General features: G+C 50.9%; 2 protein-coding genes and 1 long non-coding RNA gene across 12 annotated transcripts in view; 2 read left to right on the forward strand and 1 right to left on the reverse strand.

Moving 5' to 3' along the window:
- ZFYVE9 (zinc finger FYVE-type containing 9) overlaps positions 1-3891 on the forward strand; it is a 200964-nt gene extending 197073 nt beyond the window's left edge. The window contains exons 18-19 of one of the 3 annotated variants that reach the window (XM_021941549.2): positions 1949-2125; positions 3264-3891. In XM_021941549.2, coding sequence (XP_021797241.2) covers positions 1949-2125; positions 3264-3425 — 339 coding nt within the window. In that variant the 3' untranslated portion in view covers positions 3426-3891. The remainder of the gene's footprint in view (positions 1-1948; positions 2126-3263) is intronic. The other 2 variants (XM_031668706.1, XM_031668707.1) reach the window with 2 other exon arrangements.
- Positions 1213-22889, reverse strand: CC2D1B (coiled-coil and C2 domain containing 1B). Of its 8 annotated transcripts, none has more exons than XR_002523528.2 (25): positions 21222-21287; positions 19599-19743; positions 18497-18600; positions 17961-18119; positions 17411-17536; positions 17061-17220; positions 16692-16870; positions 16445-16520; positions 16236-16343; positions 16013-16143; positions 15672-15744; positions 15318-15448; positions 14764-14881; positions 14509-14681; positions 13984-14109; positions 13359-13417; positions 13159-13275; positions 12738-12811; positions 12570-12628; positions 12360-12411; positions 11805-11904; positions 11573-11663; positions 10493-10622; positions 3956-4080; positions 1213-3407 (listed from the first exon to the last, which is right to left on the reverse strand). XR_002523528.2 is itself a non-coding variant. In XM_009208595.2 (25 exons), the coding sequence occupies exons 2-24, from the start codon at positions 21285-21287 to the stop codon at positions 10494-10496; spliced, it is 2556 nt and encodes an 851-aa protein (XP_009206859.1). In that variant the 5' UTR covers positions 21288-21304; positions 22758-22889; the 3' UTR covers positions 9519-10211; position 10493. The 8 variants fall into 8 exon arrangements, 5 of the variants coding, with proteins under 5 accessions (XP_021797256.1, XP_009206859.1, XP_021797265.1 ...); XR_002523526.2 differs by having other exon boundaries at positions 3956-4122; XR_002523531.2 differs by having other exon boundaries at positions 3956-4160.
- On the forward strand, positions 8317-10849 carry LOC116275862. The gene is made up of 2 exons (XR_004185177.1): positions 8317-8722; positions 9232-10849. It is a non-coding gene; the product is annotated as an uncharacterized LOC116275862 (long non-coding RNA).
- Positions 22890-23183: the final 294 nt, after the last annotated feature.

The raw sequence follows: 23183 nt of genomic DNA on the forward strand, positions 1-23183 counted from the left end.
TATAGTTTTATCTTCACAATAACCAGAGAAGTGAGGTGCTTTCCACTTTACAGAGGCAAATTAATTTTTTTGTTTGTTTGTTTTTGAGACAGAGTCTCACTCTGTCACCCAGGCTGGAGTGCAGTGGTGCGATCTCGGCTCCCTGCAAGCTCCACCTCCCAGGTTCACACCATTCTCCTGCTTCAGCCTCCCGAGCAGCTGGGACCATAGGCGCCTGCAACCACATATGGCTTTTTGTTTTTTGGAATTTTTAGTAGAGATGGGGTTTCACCGTGTTAGCCGGGATGGTCTCGATCTCCTGACCTCGTGATCTGCCAGCCTTGGCCTCCCAAAGTGCTGGGATTACAGGCGTAAGCCACCGCGCCCACCCAAGGCAAATTAATTATTAAGAAGTCAGCAGCCCAGCCAGCATGCGGAAACCCCGTCTCCACTAAAAATACAAAAATTGTCTGGCTTGGTGGCAGGCTCCTGTAATCTTAGCTACTTGGGAAGCTGAGGCAGGAGAATTGCTTGAACCTGGGAGGCAGAGGTTGCAGTGAGCCAAGATCGCGCCATTGCACTCTAGCCTGGGCAATAGAGCAAGACTCTATCTCAAAAAAAAAAAAAAAAAAAAAAAAAAAGAAGTCCTTTGGACCAGGTGCAGTGGCTCACACCTGTAATCCTAGCACTTTGGGAGGCTGAGGCAGGGGCATCACCTGAGGTCAGGAGTTTGAGACCAACCTGGCCAACATAGTGAAACCCCGTCTCCACTAAAAATACAAAAATTAGCTGGGTGTGGTGGTGCGCACTTGTAGTCCCAGTTACTCGGGAGGCTGAGGCAGGAGAATTGCTGGAACCTGGGAGGTGGAGGTTGCAATGAGCCGAGATCATGCCACTGCACTCCAGCCTGGGTGGTGGGCAACAGAGTGAGACTCCATCTCAAAAAAAATAAAGTAAGTCCTTTGGGCCAGGTACAGTGGTTCATGCCTGTAATTCCAGCTCTTTGGGAAGCCAAGGAGGACAGATCACCTGAGGTCAGGAGTTCGAGACCAGCCTGGCCAACATGGTGAAACCCCATCTCTACTAAAAATACAAAAATTAGCTGGGCATGGCAGCACATGCCTGTAATCCCAGCTGCTTGGGAGGCTGAAGCAGGAGAATCACTTGAATCCAGGAGGCAGAGGTTGCAGTGGGCAGAGGTCATGCCACTGCACTCCAGCCGGGTGACAGAGCGAGACTTTGTTTCAAAAAAAAAACAAAAAAGGTCCTCTAACTTCCTTTAGTCCTCTGACTAAGGGACTTGCTCATGACCCTTCCTCTATGGTGCTAGGACTTGGGTCATCAGTTCCAAGTGTGTTCCGCTTCTGCCTGTGCACAGTGCAGTGCATGGCTCTGTGTGGGCATGCTGACACAGCTCCCGCCTCTGCAGTGGCAGGGCTGTGTGGTGGAAAAAGCTTCCAATAAAAGGCTCAGATGCTAGGCTCAGCCTGGCTCTTCCTCTGTCTCTTAAGTTCTTCTGTCCTCTTGAGCCAGTCAGTTCCCTTCTAAGAGTAATTGTAAAATAAAGCAGCTGGGTCACATCATCTATAAGAGCCATTCTCTTAGACTTAAGATCATTTTCTAGGTAAACTGTCCACATATAGGGATTACCTTTTAGTGGCATACAATGCAAAATGGAGGCCTTTTGTAGTTCTGAGAAGAACGTGCCATTGCAACCGTGGAGGCTTGCAGGGAGTTAGGCAGGCTTCTGCTGCCACTTTGTGGATACAGAGACGGAGAGATGGATTGTTTTTTTTAGGTGGAAGACATAAATGCCCGACTTTTCCTGGCCCAGGGACTTTATGGTGTCCTGTTCCCGTCATGTCTTCTTGCAGATCTTGGAGAATCAGGGTGCTCATATACAGTGAGCTAATCTACTTCTCCCAAAATCTAGGTATAAGTTTAAAAGTCTCTTTTGTTTGGGGAACAGGTGTTTTTCCTAGAAAACGATGACCAGCACAATTGCCTCAGTGATCCTGCAGATCATAGTAGATTGACTGAGCATGTTGCCAAAGCTTTTTGCCTTGCTCTTTGTCCTCACCTGAAGCTTCTGAAGGAAGATGGAATGACCAAACTGGGACTACGTGTGACACTTGACTCAGATCAGGTACGATGTGTCTTCCGCAGCTTTTAAAGCTGGCCTCGGGCAACATCTGTATTTCTGACATGCGAGTTTTTCTGCATCACCCCGGAGAGCTTAATTCTCCAACCTTCTGGCCTGACCAGATATAGTGTTCTGGCCCTCTCTTTAATAGTACTATACCCACATGTGATGCTTGGTCAGATTCTCTCAGAACCATTTGAACTGTGGCTTCTTTACCTGCATGGCTTACCAAGGAGCTGGTTTCCTTCTTAGTGTGGGGTAAAGAGGGGAACATGTGGTAGGACCTGCCAGTTCCTGCCTTGATGCTTACAAATTGCCAGACCTCTCTGTTCCCTCAACCCTTTAACTTCGAGTCACTTAGAACTTGGGTGTAGACTCAGCTTGATCACCCTTCCCCCTGAGTGTTAATTCTGCCCAGCAAGCTGCTTCTGGCCTGAGTGCTTATGAGGAGAAACTGGTTCCCGAGCACAGGGTTGTGCCATTATCAGGGAATGATGAAAGGTTGTGTCTGGCCCCAGTTCCTGACTATTCATCAATCAACAAATATTTATTTTCTACTTAACGGCTTGCCCAATGCTATACTCGTGAAGTATTCTGGTCCTGTCTCAAATGACATTGATAATTCGGCTGGAGGGAATTACCTCACGTAAAACAAAGAAAAAGCATTTTTCTGCTAAATATGTGAGCCTCTTGAGGGCAGGGCTCTGTTACATTCGTCTTTGGATCCCTGCGTTTATAGGTGCTCAGAAGATGGTGCATGAATGAACAGATGGATACAAGAACAAATATTCAGTTCCTACTATGTTAGGGAGCTATACATTGTACATTTCTCAATTTTCACAACCAAAGCTTAAGGTGTTATTTCTGATACTCCATATCTTTTTATGCACCTCTCCCCTTCACCAGAAAACTAAGACCATAACAGGTTAAGTGGCTTACCCAGTGCCTCATGATTGTCAAGTGGTCAGGAGTAAACAACAGGATAAGTGACAATCCGGAAAAGAAGATAAATTTGTATTCACTGCCATATGTCTAGCCTATGGCCAAAAAGGACATCTCCTTTTCTGCTCAGCCTCCTGGCCCTCAGCCCTGGAGAGGCCTCTGTTCAGTAACCTCTCCTCCTTTTCTCTCTGTGGTATAGGTTGGCTATCAAGCAGGGAGCAATGGCCAGCCCCTTCCCTCGCAGTACATGAATGATCTGGACAGCGCCTTGGTGCCGGTGATCCATGGAGGGGCCTGCCAGCTCAGTGAGGGCCCTGTCGTCATGGAACTCATCTTTTATATTCTGGAAAACATCGCATAAACAGAGAAGACTTCATTTTTTTCTGTTCAGACTTGTTGCAACAGCAGTCATACCCAAATCATTTGCACTTTAAAACTGGAAGATTAAGCTTTTGTTAACACTATTAATGGGGTGGGGAATAGGGTGGGAGTGGGGGTTTGGGAGACGGGTGGGAAAGGGTGGTTGGGGGGACAGATGTTCCATAATTCTAAGTCTTCTATGCATTGTCCACCAAGAAGATCTGGGCAGCTTCTGTTCCTGCACAACAGTTATGCTATCCTCGCAGCTAATCCCCTTCTGTTACTGTTTAGACAAGAATTCCGCTCCTCTCTCAAGATTTACTTATGGTCATGTGCTCAGAAATGCTCAAATGGGTACAACCATTACCAAGGGTGGGATGGGGAGGGCAGAAGGGAAATAAAATATGAAGCATCCATTCTTGCACTCTTTTTACAGCATTGGTATAAAAAGGATAATTCCCCACTGATCTTGTCCCAGTTACATCACAGCTGTTTATCAAGTAGAAGTCACACTTAGATTTTTGTTTTTACCAGATTATTCATTGAAGTGAATCGAAGACTCAAGGGCTTCATCTACTCTTCTAGTTTCGGAAGGGCAACTCAGTGTAAATGTCATTTGGAGAGCAGAGCTGAGTTCAGGATTGCTGGAGATCTGCCTGTGTGGATGGCAGGTATTCAACTGGGTATTTCTGTGAATGCTGATGGAATACACCCAGGACGTTTTTAGTTATAAATACTGGAAGAATTTAAAAATACATTTTATTGAGAAATAATTTAAACTTCTAGGAAAGTTGCAAGTACAAAAAAACCCATGCACACTACCCAGATTCCCCTCTTGTTCACTTATTAACATTTTGCCCCATTTGATTTGTCAGGGTTTCTCTCTGCCTTTCTCCTTCTCCATAAAGAATTGAGGCATTTGAAGTAAATTGCATACATCATAGGCCTTTACTCCTAAATGCTTATTTCCTAAAAATAAGGACATTCTCTTATACAACTGCAGGACAGTTCTCTACTTCAAACATTGATTTGATACTTTAACCTGGCATCTGCCCAATGATGTTCTTCATAGCATTTTTTCTCTCCAGTAAACCTTCCAGTATAGAATCAGACATGGCTATGGCTGTCATGACTCGTCTTGATCTTTTATGTCATTGATATATATTTTTTTGAGACAGAGTCTTGCTCTGTCACCCAGGCTGGAGTGCAGTGGCGCAATCTCGGCTCACTGCAACCTCCGCCTCCCAGGTTGAAGCGATTCTCCTGCCTCAGCCTCTGGAGTAGTTGGGATTACAGACGCCCGCCACCACCCCCAGATAATTTTTTTGTATTTTTAGTAGAGACGGGGTTTCACCATGTTGGCCAGGGCTGACCTCAAGTGATCCGCCATCCTTTGCCTCCCAAACTGCTAGGATTACAGGCGTGAGCCACCGCACTCAGCCTCATTGATATTTTTGGTGAATGCCCCCCCCCCCCCCCCCTTTCTTTTTTTTTTAACAGAAAACAACTCAGTTTGATGTTTCCTTACATTTAGAATCGGGTTATGTGTTTTTGCCCAGAATGACTTCATATCCATCTGCCCCCTCATTGACCGTGGTAAATTTTGATCACTTGGTCAAGGTGTTATCCAGCTTCTCTTTATATCCCCCCACCTGGAACTTATAACCAGTATATATAGACTTTCAGACCATGCAAATATCTTGCCTATGAAAGTGTCCCCTTAAATTAGTATGCATTGATGTTCGTTACCTGCACTGATCTTTTACTATGATGTTTGCAAAATGATTTTCCAATTCTAGCGCATTCTTCAGCTTTACAGGTTGCACTTGGTAATCTACTATAAGCAGAAGCCCTTCCTTCCCAATTTATTTATTCATTTAATTATCATTATACACTCACAGACTGTTTTTTGTTTTGTTTTGAAACAGTGTCTCACTCTGTCATCCATGCTGGAATGCAGTGTCACAATCTTAGCTCACTGCAGCCTCAAACTTCTGGGCTCAAGCAGTCCAGCCACTTTGGCCTCCCAAAGTGCTGGGATTACAGGCATGAGCCACCAAGCCTGGCCTTTTTCAGTGGTTCCAATTCATTATTTTGGTACACAAATGGTCTCAGCTTTAGCTAGACAAGAGACCCTTCAAGCTGGCTCCAACATCCTGGTGACATGCTTTTTTTTTTTTTTTTTTTTTTTTTTTTGAGCACTTCTTTTTTATTTCTATCCTAACAAGATGCTTCAGGCTTACCTTGTGGTGACCCTACCCTAGCCCTGGAATCAGCCATTTCTGCAAGGAGCTCTGGCTTCTTTTAATGGGAGTGGTATTAGAAACCAAAATCTGGTTTATCCATGATGTGTGATGCACTCTGACCTTTTTCTGTTTCATTAAAAAATTATTTTGGTCTTAGACCAAATGGATTCCACAACACACATTTTGAAAATACTGCTTTAGGGCAATGTACTCCATTGTCACTGGCATCTTCTGAAAGTCAAGGCTAAACTAGTTTTTCTGCAGTTATTAGTACAGCTCCAAGAATTCCCTGGAAACTAGCACAGGCCTCTGGGACAGCGACAGGCTGCTCCCCAGTGGCTAGTGCTGGGTTTAGCATGAGGCAACAGCAGGCTGTGGAAATTTTCCATTTTCCAGGCTGGTCTGGAAAATGTCTGTGTAGGTTCATCCTGCTCTCTGAGGTGGGAGCTTATAGTCGACATCTGCCTCTCCAAAGGTTTTACCAATGGTGGCTGCACAGAACTCTTACTGTGACCTTTCCCACAGGCTCAGAGGTACTCAGAGCTTCTAAGGGGGAAGCTTAGCCCACACAGCAGTAGCTTATCAGGGCCAAGCCCTGGGAACCGCTACCTCCAAACCTGACAAGAACAGGAAGCACTTGTTAACAGGGGCAGCTTATTTTTGGTCTAATAGCCAGCTTTTTCTGAACATACCTCAAAAGTTTGGAACTTCGACAGGGACTGGTCCTGTTTTCCTGTGGTTTGTCCTCCTGCTTGCCATAGTACTTACTTCTTCTGGCTCATTGCAAGCTTTTAAATTCTCCCACTAAGGATGAACTCTGGCCCTCAGATCCTTTCTCAGCGGCATCAAATGTCCTCTGTGTTTAGTAAAATCATTTGTGGAATTGGCCATAAAATAGCCAATGCTAGTTAATTGTTTTCCTTGTTTATCCTTGCTTTTATACAATGTATATTGTAAGAATTATATAAAGCAAGGGACTGAACCACCACATTTCGAAATAGGCAAATTTTCTGGATTGTAAATTTAAAGATTGAGATACAGCGATCCTTCTGTACTGAAGAGGAATAGAGTTGCCATTCTGGTAATTTATTAAATTTTTAAGAATTATTAAATGCTTACCAAATGCTAGGTAATGTATTTTTATCAACATCTTCTGAGGAACTACTGGACTGTGAGATTGGAAATTTTGCCTCTGTAAATTCCCCACGTCTTGTCTTCCCCCAGCCACAGTGGTTCCTAAACACTGGTGGGCCCAAGATTTTCAGTTAAATTTACCTCTAGATAGGTCACCTGGGAAATAATTTATGCATTTAACACATTTCAAACAACAATCAACCTGCTGAACATTGTTTCTGGAATTAGCAAGTCTGTAATGTTTCTATTTTTTTTTTGAGACAGAGTTTTGCTCTTGTTCCCCAGGCTGGAGTGCAATGGCACTATCTTGGCTCACCGCAACCTCCGCCTCCCAGGTTCAAGTGATTCTCCAGCCTCAGCCTGCAGAGTATCGGGGATTAGATTACAGTCATACACCACCACGCCCAGCTAATTTTGTATTTTTAGTAGAGATGGGGTTTCACATTGGTCAAGTTGGTCTCGAACTCCTGACCTCAGGTGATCTGCCCTCCTTGGCCTCCCAAAGTGCTAGGATTACAGGCGTGAGCCACCTTGCCTGGCTGGTTTCTATTTTTATAATGCTAAAATAATAATAATGGCAAGGGGGATTCAGGGATTGTATGTAGTCAGAAGGGCTAAGGAGTAGGGAGAAATGATGCCATTTTAAAGCCTGGGCAGCTGAGGCAGAGAAGAAACATCCATCTGTGGAGCTGACCCAGGTGAAAGCTCCCAAGATCTGCCAGTCTCAGTTGCATAGTTTCATCCTGAAAGCAGCTGCCCTTACTTAAGGGACAAAGTCTTTTAGGAGCTGCCCATGGAAAACAAGGCGTCAAAATCCAGAAGCAACAATTCAAGTTTCAGAATGGTGCTATGAGAAAGGAAAAATGTTAGAGTCACAGGAGTTTGCCCTTTAATTGTAAGTAAGACTTCTTGATTCTAAAAAATTTCCATAGTTCAATTCACTAATTCAGAAGAAAGCGTGCATTGCATGAGATCAAAGAACTGAAAATTTTAAAATGATTTGGGTTGTAGCTGGCTCCCAGCTACAGGTGTCACTAATCTCCAATGTTTGGTTACTGTATTTGTGTTGGTTTTGAGACGGAGTCTTGCTCTGTCACTCAGGCTGGAGTGCAGTGGTACAATCGAGGCTCACTGCAACCTCTGTTTCCTGGGCTCAAGCAATTCTTGTGTCTCAGCCTCCCTAGTAGCTGGGATTACAGGCGCCGGCCACCATGCCCAGCTAATTTTTGTTTTTAGTGTAGACGGAGTTTCTCCATGTTGGCCAGGCTGGTCTTGAATTCCTGACCTCAGGTGATCCACCTGCCTCAGCTTTCCAAAGTGGTAGGATTACAGGCGTGAGCCACCGTTTCCGGCCTGGTTACTGTATGTGGATAAATCTCAGGACAAGATGAGGCTGGGACAGGCTCCTCCCACAAGTGACACATGCATGCCTTTGGTTACAACAAAGGCCTTTTAAGAACTTCAGTCTCCAAGTCTGGTGGGAGGCTTTGTCTTGCTTCCTCAGCCTGGAGGTTCTGTTTTGAAAGAGCAGAGAAGCAGACTGAAATTGAATGGGTTGCAAAGGAGAAACTTTGGAGCCATAGAAAACTTTTTATCTATCAAAATAGGCCATTTCCAGCAGAGGCCTGAATTTAGAACTTTAGAGTTCTAAATTCTGGCTGGAACTTTAGAGGATAACCAGTGGTCCCTAACCCTCTTAGGAAGCACTGGGTTGGATACACACCCTAAGGGGAGTAGGTTGGGTCAGGAACCCTTCCAGCCACTTTTCTTTGCTCTATAGGTTATCTTATAGAGATAGGTTATCTTATAGAGGCTAACCACCCTCCTTTTCATTCTAGATTATTGCTGTGTTGCATACACGTGACCGCAATTAAGTGTTAAATCTCACATCTGTGGAAGTTTTGATAGCTCACTTCTGGTAAGATTGGCCAGCCAGGTGCAGGTGCCGGTGGTGGGCGCCTGTAATCCTAGCTACTCAGGAGGCTGATGCAGGAGAATCGCTTGAACCTGGGAGGCGGGGGTTGCAGCGAGCTGAGATCGTACCACTGCACTCCAGCCTGGCCGACAGAGATACTCTGTCTCAAAAAAAGGCCAGAGGACTCCTGGGGAAAAAAGTCACTTGTGTGTGGTTCCTGCTCTGTGACCCACTAAAAGCTCTGCTGTTACGGGCAAGGAAGCATGGTCCAGCCCTGTTATCCCCCAAAAGGACACACACAAAGCTCAGTTCTTGAGCTGTGCTTAGGCAATACTATAGTGATCAGTAAGCTAAATGTATTTGCTTCACTTCTAACCTTTTTTAAAAGTGATCTTGAGGAATGCTTTGTGGATCTTGAATTAATGCTTCAAAAAGGGGGTGGGGGAAGATGGGGTATTTCTAAGAAATGTAGAACATTTCAGTTTTGAATATTAAATCTATTACAACTACAGACCCCTTCATAGTCTCCATCCATTCAAAAATACAAAGCCAAAGGAGAATTTCTTGGAAAAAACTAAGGAAGTCCCCCAGGTAACCAGCCGAAGAGGATGAAGAGGAAAGGCTTTCCCTGCCCTCAAGAGGGAAGCCACAGCAGCCGTTTGTCACGTTACTGCTACCCTGGCTTTTACAAAGTGACAGGGATCAGGACTTTTGTTTAGGACTTTGATGGATACTCTGTAGTTGAGTATGAAATCCCTACAATGAGTTAGAGTTAGTTTCCTAAATAAATAAACATGGCTACATAAAATTTTATATATATATATTTTTTTCTTCCAGTTAACAGTCTTTTTTCTTGGGTGGGTGGACCAAACCCAAGATCCAACCTTCCCCTTACTTCCCACCAAGTAGTACCAAAAACAACTTTCCTCCTCCACTAAGTCCTTAGGGAAGCAGGAAGGCTAGTGCAGCAGCTGTCAGGGATAAAGGCACAGGCAGAGCTGGGGTGATGGAGTTGTCTGGGACAGGCTACCACTAGCCCACTGGAGTCACGGAACCCTGACCCCACCCTCAGCAGGGGAGGTTCCCGATCACCCTCAAGTTCTCCCATCCCAGTTATATCTTTTAAAGGCACATCTAGAAGTGGTGCAACTGGAGGCAGGTGTAAGCTATACACAGTTGCCACGCAGGGGTTAAGGGGCTGCAGGACTCCATGGCACAGAGGAACGAAGGTGTCCTTGCCCTCATCCAGACTGGGGGCAGGGGGAGACAGCAGGGAGATGGGCTCCTGGAACCCAGCCTGTTTCTGTAGAGGCCCCGGAGAGGCCAACAGGAAAGACCAGGGTTGTGGTCAGTAGTGCACGTGCTTAACAGTTCTTTGGTGCTTGGGTAGCAGCATCTCTCTTATGTACAAAGGCTTCTGAAGCCAGCAAAGCTGGGGAAGTCAACTCCTGCACAGTCGCGGCCTGACTCCTCTCCTGGTGCTGGCCATCGGCTACACAGGGGTGCAAAGCACAAGAAGTCAGTCTAAACTGCAGTGAAAACACAAAGATTTTAGAAAGGGTTTCCTGAAGACAGTTAAACCCTGGAAGGTTACCTTCTCTCCCCAGTTCTACTGAGGAACATCAGAAACTCAGCCCATAAGCCCTACCCAACAGTTTGGCCTCTTGGTCTTTCTCATAGATGAGAAACTCCTAGGTTTTCTCTCCAGATATGAGTTGAATAGTTAAGTAAAAGAAGGGGGCAAAAGTTCTAAAGGCCCAGAGAACTGCCCACCTCACAAGCCCCTGGGCTCCAGAACCAGCCAGTTCTCCGTGACCATCTGCACATCCTGGCCACTCAGAGGCTCCCGCAGCCTCACCTTCACTTCCAGCTTCCCCCCGGTGGGCTTCCTTCCATCCAGGACCTGTGAGGACCACAGAGAGGGAGATGGTAACTAAGGGGACAGAGATGGGGAATAGGCAGGTCCCTACATTCCCAGGAAAGAAGTGAGAGGAGCTAAGATGTCCTGTGGCATGAACACAGGAGTCTCCATTCATGACAACCCTACCCTCCCAGTATTTGGAGGAAGTGGTGGTGGTTTTAGGTGAGTCTTATTTAAAAAGTAATAAATAAATCTAGACAAGCATGCTAGAGCTCTGTTCATTTTCTCCTCAATCCCCACGGCAACTTCTGGAAGAAACATTGGTTGAAGAAGCAGCCTTCCACTGACCTAAACCCTCACTTCACAAATGGCCAAGACAGAGAAGCAGATGCCTCTATGTGGCAGAGTCAGCACTGGAACCCCATGCCCAGGGTTTCTTCCCATTCACCACACTACTCCCTCTTCTGGGCAGAAGATGGGGCAGTCAGGGTACAAAGCAGTACAACAGGCCCAAGAAGTCCAATCACCCTCAGTGGCTCCAATAGAGACCAGGGCCCACTTAAGAACAACTTCCCAGGCAGGCAGTAGGGGTAGGTGTGCTGCAGTGGGAAGAGCCTCAGCCTACACAGGTTATCAGTAAGGAGCTGGTCGTGGCTCTGCCAAGACACACCATATGAGCTTACAGAACCCCCTTTCCTCTTGGACCTGAGTTTCCTCATTTGTCAGAGGCAAGGTCATATAGTCCTTGCCTGTGGAATCCACTGAGTTCATGGAAACAAGGAGGCTGCCTTCTGCTGGGTCCCTCTATGAGATTTCTCAGACCTTCTGAACCTCTCCATCTGTGAAATGAGGATTCCACCTACTCTAAGCACACTTGTGGAGAATTTCAAATTAAGTAATGAGCACAAAAACCTACAACAAGGTGTGGTGTTCAGTGCATACTGGCTCTTGTCGTACCAACCCCTTTGGCTTGCCCACACCCCAGTCCCTACCTCCACAATTTCTCTGATCTCACACTCATTCTCCAGCCGCTCCAGTTTCAGGTGTGCTGTGCCAACCAGTTTGTCGCTTCTGAAGAAGGACCTGGGGAGCCAAGAAGCAGCAGAGGATTGGACTGGGCAGGGAAGGCAGGAATGTGCTGGCTGAGCTCATGCAGGGGCAGCAGTGACAAATGTTTTTCCCTCCTCCCAGCCCGCGTGGCAGTGTGACCGATGGGAGCCTCACCCTTTGTGGAAAATCTCAAACTTGATGCCTTTGCTCTGGATCACCCTCTTGAAGCCCCGGTGGTTTCGGTTGATGTTTAGTTTGAAGAGTTGATCAAATTCTGGCAAAGGAGGAGAAAGCAAGGAGGGGCTTGGCTCTCGGGATTTCCTGAGGAAGTGGAAATGGAGGCCCAGGGCTGGCTGCCTTCCCCCGATCTCTCCACCTGCATTTTGGGGTGACTGCCTCCAAAGGGTGGTAGAGCATCGAGGTCCTGGCCTTGGAAGTGAGTTTTTGTACTCTTTTTAGACATAGATTATAACAAAGTAGGAAAGACTTGGAATTGGGATACAGAATTCCCGGGTTCATATCCCATTTCTACCACTTCCTTGCCATGAGGCCCCAGGCAAGTCCCTGTACCTCTGCGCATTTCTCCAACTACAGAAGAGGCATGTTAACAGCACCTTTATCTCCCAAGCGGGGTGGATCGAGTAAGGGCATAGATGGGAACCCACTCTGGAAACACCAGTGCTGCCCCCACACTCAGAGAGGAGAAAGAGGCCCACATGTGGCCCTCACCTGGAGAATTTGTGTTCTTCACCACAGCTGTTTTGCTTTTTTGAGCTTGGTCCTAAGCAGTGAGGAGGGAGAAGTCAGGACAGCGTATAAATACAGAGGCACACAGGGCAAGCACTGCAGCCAGGCCTCCCAGGGATGGGAAGAAAGTGAGCACAGGGTCCTGGAATGCAAGGCGGGTTTCAGAGGATGCTACTTCTACCTGAAGCTCACCGAGTTAGGATAGTGAAACTCAAACCGCACAAAAGCATCCAGGTCATCCGGAGTCACCCCTGGGAAGGAGAAAAGGGAGTCAAGTCAGAGGGAGTGGCCAGGAGCCTAGCACTTGGGGTGGAGTGTCCGGGCAAGAGCCTCCTGGAGTAGGGGCGGCCCTAGGGTTACCTGGAGGGGCTGGGAGGTTCATTCCCCGGACAATGATCAGATGCATTTCTGTGCTGTTGAGTTCGGAGAAGATCCTAGAGCCAAGAGGGAAGGAGAAAATGCTCAAAGTGAAGGACAGTGGTGGAACAAGGTCCCTTCTTCCAGGGCCTGTATGCTCAGCTGGGTGGTGACAGGAGGGAGGGAAGGCAGAGCTGGTATGCAGACCTTGGTCACTGACTTCTGGTCCAGAGCTCTTTCCACAGCACCTAGACAGCTGTGCGCTCTTCACTGGCATGCACCCTGTCCTACTCCTCAGCAGCCCCAGTGCCCACAGTGGGGCTAGGCTTGGCAAGCCTCACTAAAGGGGTAGAAGTCTCTGGCCTGGGCTCCCAGCCTCCTGCCCCTCCCTGCCTGGAGCCCCTGTTTCCCTAGGCCTTGGTACCTCACAGTCTGGAATGTCTTCAACTCAAAGTGGTGGCTGGGAGGGTCGAGGCCCTGAGCCTGGGCCAGCTGCAGGATCTCCAGCTGTTTCCTGCGGTCCTGAGCAAGCTTCTCAAATCTGACAGGGATGGGTACACGTCAGCATGATGATGGATTTTCTGCTCCCCACCCCAGGAGCCCAGCCCCAGCCCTTGCACTTACCGGGTGGTCTCAGCCACGTTGCCCTGGTGCATGAACTGCTTGGAGAACAGGAGGCACTTCTGAAAATAGAGGCCCAGAGTGACTCCTGAGCCCAGAGCAGGACCTGCCTCGGTTGGCATTCAAGGGTAGACTTCTTAAAGTTTCAACCTTCCTCTGTAGCCTAACCTCTCTCCTCCCATAACACAACCCCAAGGGCACTACTCCCAAGTCCCATCAGGTTTCTCTGCCTACACTTTTGCCATTTTCTCTTCTGAGGTCAGCCATTCCCCAAATTAGCAACTCCTTCCATCAAAACCTAATTCAAACATCCCCTCAGAAGGCAGCCTTTCCAGAACAGGTGGCAGTTCAGATAGATACACACATAAACATACACGCACATCACAATGTTCTTTCCCTCTTCTCTATTGTTTGAACTCTGTACCACCCTGAAAGAGGGGTATTATCACCCCATCTCACAGATGAGGAAAATATAGTTCAGAGAGGGAAGTGCCTTGCCCAAGTTACACAGCAAGTAAGTGGAAGAGGTAAGAATTTGAGTCCAGGGCCGTGTGGTCTGAGCTCCAGGCCTTCTTCCATGGGGAGGCTGTGGGCACAGAGGGGAGGAACAGACGAGGGGCCTGCTGACCTCTTGTTGCTCCAGAAGCATTTTTTGCAGCTGGGCATACACCTCCTCCACCTTCTGGGAGAGTCGCAGGTCCTCGTGGTGGATGAGGATGAAGTCACCCTCCTCATCCGTCAAGGGCGAAGGCACCTACCCAGGTCACAAGGCCCCTCGGGCCCCAAGAGTCAGATTACTCCTCTACCAAGTCCAACAAAGGCAGGAACCCAAACTAAACAATTCCTCAGCTTCTACTACAGTCCACTGATGACAACTCATCGCCTCCCATTCTATCCCAAGATAACACTCTTGCCTCTCATGGCCTGGCCCAGCCTTGTCATCTCTGACCACGGGCAGCCCACCTTCCCTTCTCCTGGTTTCCTTTGGGGCCGTGAGTTAGAGGGGTATAAGCAAAAGGCTCTTTCCCAGCTGTCATCATGTCCTGTCCAAACCCCACTTCATCCCAGAAGCTGCCCTCGTTCACAGCCTGTCAAGCCTGCCAGTCACCTTCTCCGCCTGAGAAGTCCTGGTGGTTAACCAGGTGGGACTCACCTTGGACAGATCAACAGGTCTGCCAGCTCGGGCCTGGATGATCTGAGCCTCAAGACATTTGGCCACCCGCAGATGGGCTTTGGCCTGCTCCAGGTCCTGGCTTCGCTTGGCCTGCAGGGCTGCCCGCTGGTACTGCAGTTTCCGTGCCTCCAGCAGTGCCAGCTGCTCCCGCACTGAAGGGAGAAGGCTACTGGTTAGGGCCACACCTGCCCTCCCTAGGCCCTCAGTTCTTTACCCTGCTTGTCCCCAACTCACCAGATGGACTAGGTGACTCCTTAGAACTTGAGGCCTTGGGCTCAGGCAGGGGCTGAGATGAAGGGACCGCGGGCCGTGCAGGTTTCTTGGCCACTGGGGCCTGTGCTGGGGGCTCACCCTGCAGGTGCCCAGGAGGCTGTTAGGAGGGGATCTGTTCCCCAGCATGGCCAAGGTGGCTCCCAGACTTGCTTGGGCTATCTTCCTAACACTGTACTAAATCACTGTGTGACCTGAGATGGGTGGCTTCTCTTCCTGGGCCCTAAAAGATCTGAGAGCTAGAAGCAGCCTCAGAAGCTCTCACATCTAACCTCCCCAACAGGAGACAGACTGCAGGATAATGGGGACAGAGCCGGAGCTCTGGGTTCAGAAAGACCTTGGTTTGAATCCTAGCTCTGCTATTTCCTAGCTGGGTGTCCTTGGACAAGTTTTTTCTCTGTACAGTGGAGAAAAGAATATGTACCTTATTGGGCTTGTTAGTATGGACAACAGGGTCTGGGTTTACCCCTCACCTGCTATTCTCCCCACCAGCCCTGAAGTCGATCCCTCAGCCAAACCTCGTCCTCGTCTTCATCAGCTGGGCCTGTATCCTCTGCGGAGGCCAGTTTCTCTGCAGCTGCCAATGTCGCTGCCACTGAGTCCTCTTCAACACCCATAGTGGGCTCCAGGCCAGGGATAGGGGGAAATCCTGTGGGAAAGAGACAGCATGGGAGGGGCAGGGAGCAGCCTCAGAGCAGCACAGAGCTACCCAGGGCTCTGTCTGGGGCATGGCTCTGCTGAGCATGGCTGAGATGGATGGCTCCACAGTGGGAAGGCAGATGCATGAGAAGTCATCCCCACTGGCTGTCCCCCATTCCCTTCTTGCCCAGGGACCGCCTCCTCACAGCACCCCTAGGCCATGCCCCACTCACCTGGAGGAACAGGCAACTCAGCAAAGTTGACTTTCCGTCCTGCTCGGTGTGCTCGAATAGCATCTTGATATTGCTGCAAGGGAAGGAAGGGAGGGGCCTGTGGTTGGCAGCAGCCCATAGGCCCCCTGCCCAACATGACACACAGTGGGGCAAGGAGACGGAGACTGGTGGGAAGACAGCAGCCCTGGGAGAAAAAAAGATCCTTGAGGCAGCAAGAGCCCCAGAGAGACAAAGAGATGAAGGTTCAGAAAAGATGAGGACTAGCCAGAGGACCAGGGAGACAGAGCACCCAGCCAGGGAAGAGGCCAGCACAGGCAGGGGCTGCACAGCCGCGGGCCCACCTTGGCAATGCGCTCATGCATCCGAGCCTTGCGCTCATCCCCACCACTCCGGGCCTGGATGCCTGCCTCGCGGTACTTGTTCAGCCTTTGCTGCAGGGCATCCAGCACTGTCTGTGACTCTGTAGGGGCCACTTGAAGGAAAGAAGGAAGAAGTGGGCATCAGCTCAGCCTGCCCCCCAATGCCTGCAGGTCCCCACACCACAGTCCCACCATCCTGCCCTACCTGGGGTTGCTGGGATGTCAGGGGCCATCACTGGCTGCACTCGCTCCACAGCTGGGGGAATGACTGAGGGTGCTGTGGGAGCCTGAGACGGCTGCCGGGGCTTCAGATCTGGGGGACCCAGAGTAGAAGTGTAGGTGGGAGGGCCTGGTCAGCCCCAGGCCTGCTACTCCTCCCCAACCCCACCCCAGCCTGAGCAGATACATACTGACCCTCAGGTGCCAGAGGCATGGCACTCAGATCCACGGGCTGCCCCTTCTCCAGGGCCTCCAGGACAGCACCGAATCTCTGCAGAAGTTGGAAAAGCAGGTGTGGGCAAAAGCCGGGGGACTCCAAGAGCCTTGGCTGAAACAACCCCACTCAGGCCAATCTCACTCAATCTCAGTCTAGCTCCCTTTCTGAGCCTCAGTTTCCCCCATCTATAAAATGAGGGTGGGTGGCCTGAGCCAGATGCCATACCTTCCCAATCCTCATGAGCTCTCGCGCACGGTCTAGCTCGCCAGCCCGCTTGGCACTGAGGGCAGCCACTTTGTACTCTCTCTGTCGGGATGACAGCAGGGCCCGTGGGTCTGGGTCTGAGTCTGAAATGGGCTGGGCAGAAACGCCAGGGAGGCTGGTCTCAGGTTGGGAGGGGTTGTCTATAAGGAAGCAAACAGTCCCCAGAGAGCACATGAGCGTCACAGAAGAAGGTGCCCATGGACCTCACTGGCCTGAGGATGTCCTGGGGAGGATGTGACCAATGGTAATGAACAGTGGTGGCAGGTTGGGGAGACAGGCTGTGGGCTATGACCCCAGGAACTAGACCAGGATTTGGGCATCTGCAGATACCTGACTCCAAGGCAGGGGGAGCTGGAGGGTCTGCCTCAGGGCTCCTGTTGGCTGGTTCCTGGGGGACCAGGGGCCGCTTTCCTAAGGCCACTGGAGGTGGGATCTCATCCTCATTGATCTTTCTGCCTCTCCTCACAGCGGCTAGCTGCGACTCCAAGGTCTGAGGGAGAGAACTGGTCCAGAAACTCAGCCAGCCATCTTAGCCCAGACCCTGCTCCAAGACAGGCCAGGGGTGGCTCCCCCACCCCCAAAGTCTGGTGAGGTGACCTCCCCTCCACTGGTGCAATCTCCACCAGCCGCCTTCCATGAAGTCCCCTCCCCTGCCCTGCTCCCAGCCTAGCCCGACTCACCTTCAGGCCGCGCTCACAGCGCCTAGCTTTGGCGGCTTCGCCTGCCTCTTTGGCGCTGGCCGCAGCCTCTCGGTAGTTGCGAATTCGTTCCTCCAGCAAAGCGTGTAGCCCCTGAGATGCTCCGGCCTATGAACAATTCGGTTAAGGGCCTGGCCACTCCAGGGCCTGCTAGGCCTACCATTCTCCCTCTGCGGAAGCTGCCCCCAGAAGATGGAGCTCTGGGACTCCAGGAGAAAGAAGAGCCTAAAAGCCTCAAGGCAGGAAGCAAAGGCTCACTGGAGAGGCCAGAGGCCATGGCAGAGGCAAATACAGAGCCCCAGTTGGTGGAAGCCAGGAAATGGCTCCCGGGGGTGGTCTGGGAGAACAGAGAGGCCTTTGAGACTGGCAGCCACGGAGGAGTTTCTTGTGCTCAGTTTCTGCTTGGGGCGGCTGCTGGAGGAGGGTCCTGGAAAGGGTGACTGCGGCCTTGCCGTGCAGGCCAGGCCACACACGTGTTATGTCTGGGCACACAGGAGCATCAGAGGCACAGGGGCCCTCCGCCAGAACCCACCTGAGCTGCTGGGGCTGAAGCTGTCAGGACAGCTGTCTGCACTGGAGGTTCAGTGTCTTCTAGGCCCTTCTCCTCCTCAGAGCCGCCTGGGCCAGCTGCCTCATTACCATCCAGGGGCTCAGTCTCCTCGTCCACACCTAAGACCTCCTGCAGCTCCGTCTAGGGAGACAAAACACAGCCCAGGAGCTTGGGAGCCTCAAGACCATACCCACGACATGACCTGAGAGTAAAGGACCCTCTCTCCCAGCGATATTCCCTAACATCAGTCACTGTGCCTCAGTCCCCTTCACCAAAACATTTCTTTAATCTGACCAAGGATAGCCTCGAAAACAGTAATTACTCCAAATCTGAGAATTCTCAACTGCAGAGCTTAGACCAGAAGTCAGACACACGCCACCCATTGTACGGCCAGGAGGGGCAAGCACTCACTCAGAGTCAGAGAACAGAGGGGCACCCCCAGCCTCTCTCCACTGCCCTCTCCTCCACCAGGCCCAAGCTTGCCTCAGAGCCCTGGGATACCAGCCTGGCAGACACACCAGCAGCTCTGCATCTTCCTCCAGCCCTTCCTCCTCCTCCTCCTCCTCCACATCCCGCATACAGTCTGCTGCCAACTTCTCGATGTGGGCCATGGGCAGGGGGGCTGGGGGAAGAAGGTCACAGCAGGTCAGCACAGCACAGGTAAGGTCGGGGATGAGTAAAGGAGGGGCTTGGTAGATCCACCCAGACAGAAATCCCCTTTCCCTCCCACGGCAGAGGCCCACCTGGAAAACTGCTCTTCCTCTAGACCTAGTTCAAAAGACTCTCAACAGGGAACCCTTCCTCGGCCCCCTACCAAGCAACAAGCTGCTCCTTTCTCTGCACCTCCACCTACAGTAGCCTGACATAGACATGACCATCCACTCTCTCCAACTTCCAACCACACCTTTCACATCTGAAAAGATTTTCAAAGTCCAATTGAGCTTTACAACAAATCTGCAAGATGGATAATATCCCCTTTTCATATACTGAATAAACTGAGAAACTTCCAACATTAGTTTTCCTATCACTGCAATCCTAGTAAGTGGCAGAGCTAGGATTCAAACCTAGGCTTGTGCCACCCCAAGGCAGGAGCAGCGAGCCCCTTCCTAGGTCCTCCCATTATCCTCAGCTCAGGGACATACAGAATGGTGGGGATGGGTGGGGGAATTCTCTGAGGGTTCCTGGTGAAAAGAGAGGAAGATTTAGACCTCCTGATCCTCCCAGGCCTAAAGTCTCTGTTCTCATCTGGGCTGTGGAGGGAGATTTCACTTAACTCACTGGACACAATTTCTATGTACTTCCTATGTACCCAGTTCAGTCTGTGCAACTGGGCCCCTACCCTACACCAGTACCGTGGCTAGGGCTAAGGATGGGGACCTGAGTCAGTCTGAGAAACACATTTGTCCACAATGGGGAGGGGCCAGCCCAGGCCATGACACAAGGTGGGGAAGCAAGGTGAGGCCGCCTCTTGGAGGGAGTGCTGCAGAAGGTACATGGGTATTGGAAGGACCAGGGGATCTGGCTGGCTCCCTCCAGCTGCAAGGGAACCCCTCTACCATCTTGTCCCAGCCTGTGCCCATCTTGTCCCAGCACCAAGCCCAGCCCTGTGTCCAAACTCACCCTGCCCCTTGGGTGCTGGCTTCTTGCCTGTAGTTTGTGCTTCCCCTGTGAGAGCCAACAGCTCAGCCTCCAGGTCCTCATCATCTTCAGCCTCATCTATGCCCAGCAGCATGTCCTCAGGGCCAAACTCCATAAACAGCCCCATCTGAGAGCAGAGCAGGACTCTCAGGAACCACACAACAAGGAGGGTAGAGCCCAGCTCCAGAGCCAGACTTGGGACTCTCCATGTCCCCATCAGTGGCTCCTTCAGCCTGTGAGGCCCAATGTGCAGAAAGAAACTGAGGCCTGCAACATTACTCCTTGAGAAACCTTCCTAGGGACTCAACAAAAAACCCAGCAAGGCCACACTGAAACTGAGACAGTCTTGTGAGAGAGTCAGAATTTAAAACACACTACCATTATTACGACTAACAGCAATAGCTGCCATGCACTGTTCTTAGTGTTCTTTGTGATTATCTTAACTATCTCAGGTAATTCTCACAATTCTGAGAAGGTCCTATATTTTAAAACTCTGGTAAAACATATACAATATGAAATTTATCATCTTAACCACTGTTAAGGGTGAGTTCAATGGCATAAGGACATTCACACTATCCTGCTACCATCGCCATCATCCACCCACAGAACTCTTTTCATGTTGTAAAACAAACTTTCTACCCATTAAACATTAACCCCCCTTCCTCCCCTCCTTCCAGCCTCTGGTAAGCACCATTCTTCTGTTTCCATGAATCTGACTACTGTAGGTAGAGGTACATCCTTTTTTTTTTTTTTTTTCCTGAGACAGAGTCTGGCTCTGTTGCCCAGGCTAGAGTGCAGCGGTGCTATCTTGGCTCACTGCAACCTCTGCCTCCCGGGTTTAAGCGATTCTCCTGCCTCAGCCTCCCAAGTAGCTGGGAATACAGGCACATGCCACCACACCAGCTAATTTTTGTATTTTTAGTAGAGATGGGGTTTCACTATGTTGGCCAGGCTGGTCTCAAACTCCTGACCTCAGGTGATCCACCCGCCTCAGCCTCCCAAAGTGCTGGGATTATAAGCGTGAGCCACGGGGCCCAGCTCACATTCTGTTTTTATCCCAATGTTCAGATGAAACTGAGAGTCTTGTGAGACAGTCAGAATTTAAAACAAGCTCTTTGCGACTTGAGTCTATGCCCTTTACCCCACCTCCTTTCTTACCTTTTTAAAGACAGTAAAAATGGACTAAGAAATCTCAAGATGTAGGCCCAGAAGAAATAAAGGAAGAAAATTGGTGAGGAAACCCCCCTGTTCTTCCACTTGGGGCACAGCCATCTGTTCCTAGGCAGTGAAATCCTCCCACTGACTACCGCCCTCACACCCTGGCATCCCTCACTAACAAGCAAAGTTGTGACCCTATCTGAGGAACCCATGAGAGCACAGAGGTCCCATCAGAACATCCTAAACTTTGGTGATTCCTGAACCCTCTCCCCACTTGTGTGTGGCAGGGACTAGTAGGAGGGTGCCTAAGGGCTCTGCCACCTCCAGGAGACACTGCTCCAAGTCTCTGAACTAATGGGGGAACTACATGTGATCCAGTTTGCCTAAGCTGTCTAGGGACTCCCATCCCCAAACCGACCCAGTAGCCTAGAAGGCTAAGTTCCATACCTGCTTGGCAGCGGCCACCCCTTGGCCTCTGGCCTGAGGGCCCTTCCGAGGTCTTGGCCCTGGCATCGTGGCAGCCTAGATACCTATGGAACAGTTACAGAGATTCAGGCTGGAGTAGCCCATAAGCCCCGCCCCCAACAGTGCTACCTGTGGTAAGGTGTGGATAGTAAACTCCCAAGGAAGGCAATGCTGAACACCAAAGGATGGATTACCTTTAATTAAAGCACTGAAGCAGCACAGGCCATGGGAGGGATGGGGATCACCTGTCAACGGGTTTACTGGGGAGTGTTCTGAACGGACTCAAATTTAAAAAGCACATTCAGGAAGTACTCTAGGTTCAGGGTGGGTGGAAGGCTGGGTAGAATTCAGAAAGGTTCTAAAGCTGTGTTTATGGAAGCTACAGCTGGCTATTTAATTTTAAATTGCAATGAATTAAAATGAAATAAAGCTAAAAATCCAGTCCATCAGCCACAACAGACACATTCCAAGTGCTTAACAGCCATATGTGGCAAGGGGCTATGACCAGACAGCACACACACAGAACATTTTCATCATCCAAGGACACTTCATCAAAGTTCCATCTCACAGCTGTGCTCTGGAGAAAGCTGTCCCAGCATTCTGATTCCCATAAAGATCTCACAGTCATTCACAGGACCTCCTGCGTCAGACTTTGTGATGGGCACTGGGAGCGCAGGAATGAATCTAAGACGGTCTCAGCCCTCAAGGACCATGTATATGGTGGAGGTGGACTACACGGGGTTGCCCCAGGGGCTATGGGTGCCCTGAGGTGACCCTTTCTTCAGCACTGGGAGAAAAGCCGCCTCCTTCGAGGCGGTGATGCCTGGGCTGAGTCACGCAAATAAGTTGGAGGAAAGAGGGGAAGAGGATTCCTAGCCGAGGGAACACCTGATGGCTCTGAAGTGGGGAGCAGCTTGGCTCGTACAAGGGAACCTGAGGCCTGGTATGACTGGGGCATAAGCGGTGAGGCCTGAATGCACAAGCCGAGATGGAAGCGGCACAACATGAAAACCTCTAAGCCGAAAAGTGTTTGGGCATTTTTCTGAGGGCGCTGGGAAAGAAGTGGCAGGATCGGATCGGTGTTTCAGAAACCCCACTCTGGCGGCAAAGGGTAGGTGCACAGGAGGTAGGGGGTGAAGGCAGGAAGCCGGCGCATCTCGCCACAGCCCAGGCGGGGAGACCAGCTGACGGGCGTGGGGGCGGCGGGGAGCGGGCGGAGGAGCTGGCTGGCGCTCCGGGAGACTCTCAGTGTCAGATTTCGGGACTTAGGTGAGCGGCAGGGCCCCGGGAGTGACCCCGGCTCAGGTGAAAGCGAGGCCAGTCAGACACTCCAAGGCTGCGGCCCCGATGACAGAGCCAGGCCTCAGGAGAGATGGGCAACGGAGTCCGTAGGGGGAGGCGACACGGGACCCCCACTCCCGCGCTGCGGGACGCGCCGCCCTGCCCCGCCCGCGCCGCCTCCATCTCCCCCGCGGTCCCCCAGAGCTCCCCACGCCGAGGGGCGGGGACGCGGCATACCTCGCGGTGAATCCCAGCCAAACCCCGGCCTTCTCCCACCCGGCACCGCCCTGGGCTCCCGCGGGCCCTGGGCCGCAGCGGTAGCGACAGGAAGCGCCCGCCGGGGAGGCGGCTCGCGCGCAACACGTGACCCCACTAGCCGACGGCCGGCAGTGCGCATGTGCACAGCCCCCTCAGGCTCCGACAGGTGACACCAGGGCGGGGTTCGCAGTGCGCAGGCGCGTTCGGGCAGGTAGCGCGGGACAAGAGCGCTGGGCGGTTCCGCCCGGGCGTCCACTGGCAGGCTCAAATGAGGTCGCGGGGCCCAGCCCTCGCCCACTTGCAGCCTCTCCGCCGAGCCTCCTCCCTCACGCAGCCCAAGGCGCTGAGCGCTTGCTCGCTGGACCTACCCCGCCTTGAGCCCTGGCCCCGCCCCACCGAGCAAGA

This window comes from Papio anubis, chromosome 1 (assembly GCF_008728515.1).
Source record: "Papio anubis isolate 15944 chromosome 1, Panubis1.0, whole genome shotgun sequence".
NCBI lineage: Eukaryota > Metazoa > Chordata > Mammalia > Primates > Cercopithecidae > Papio > Papio anubis.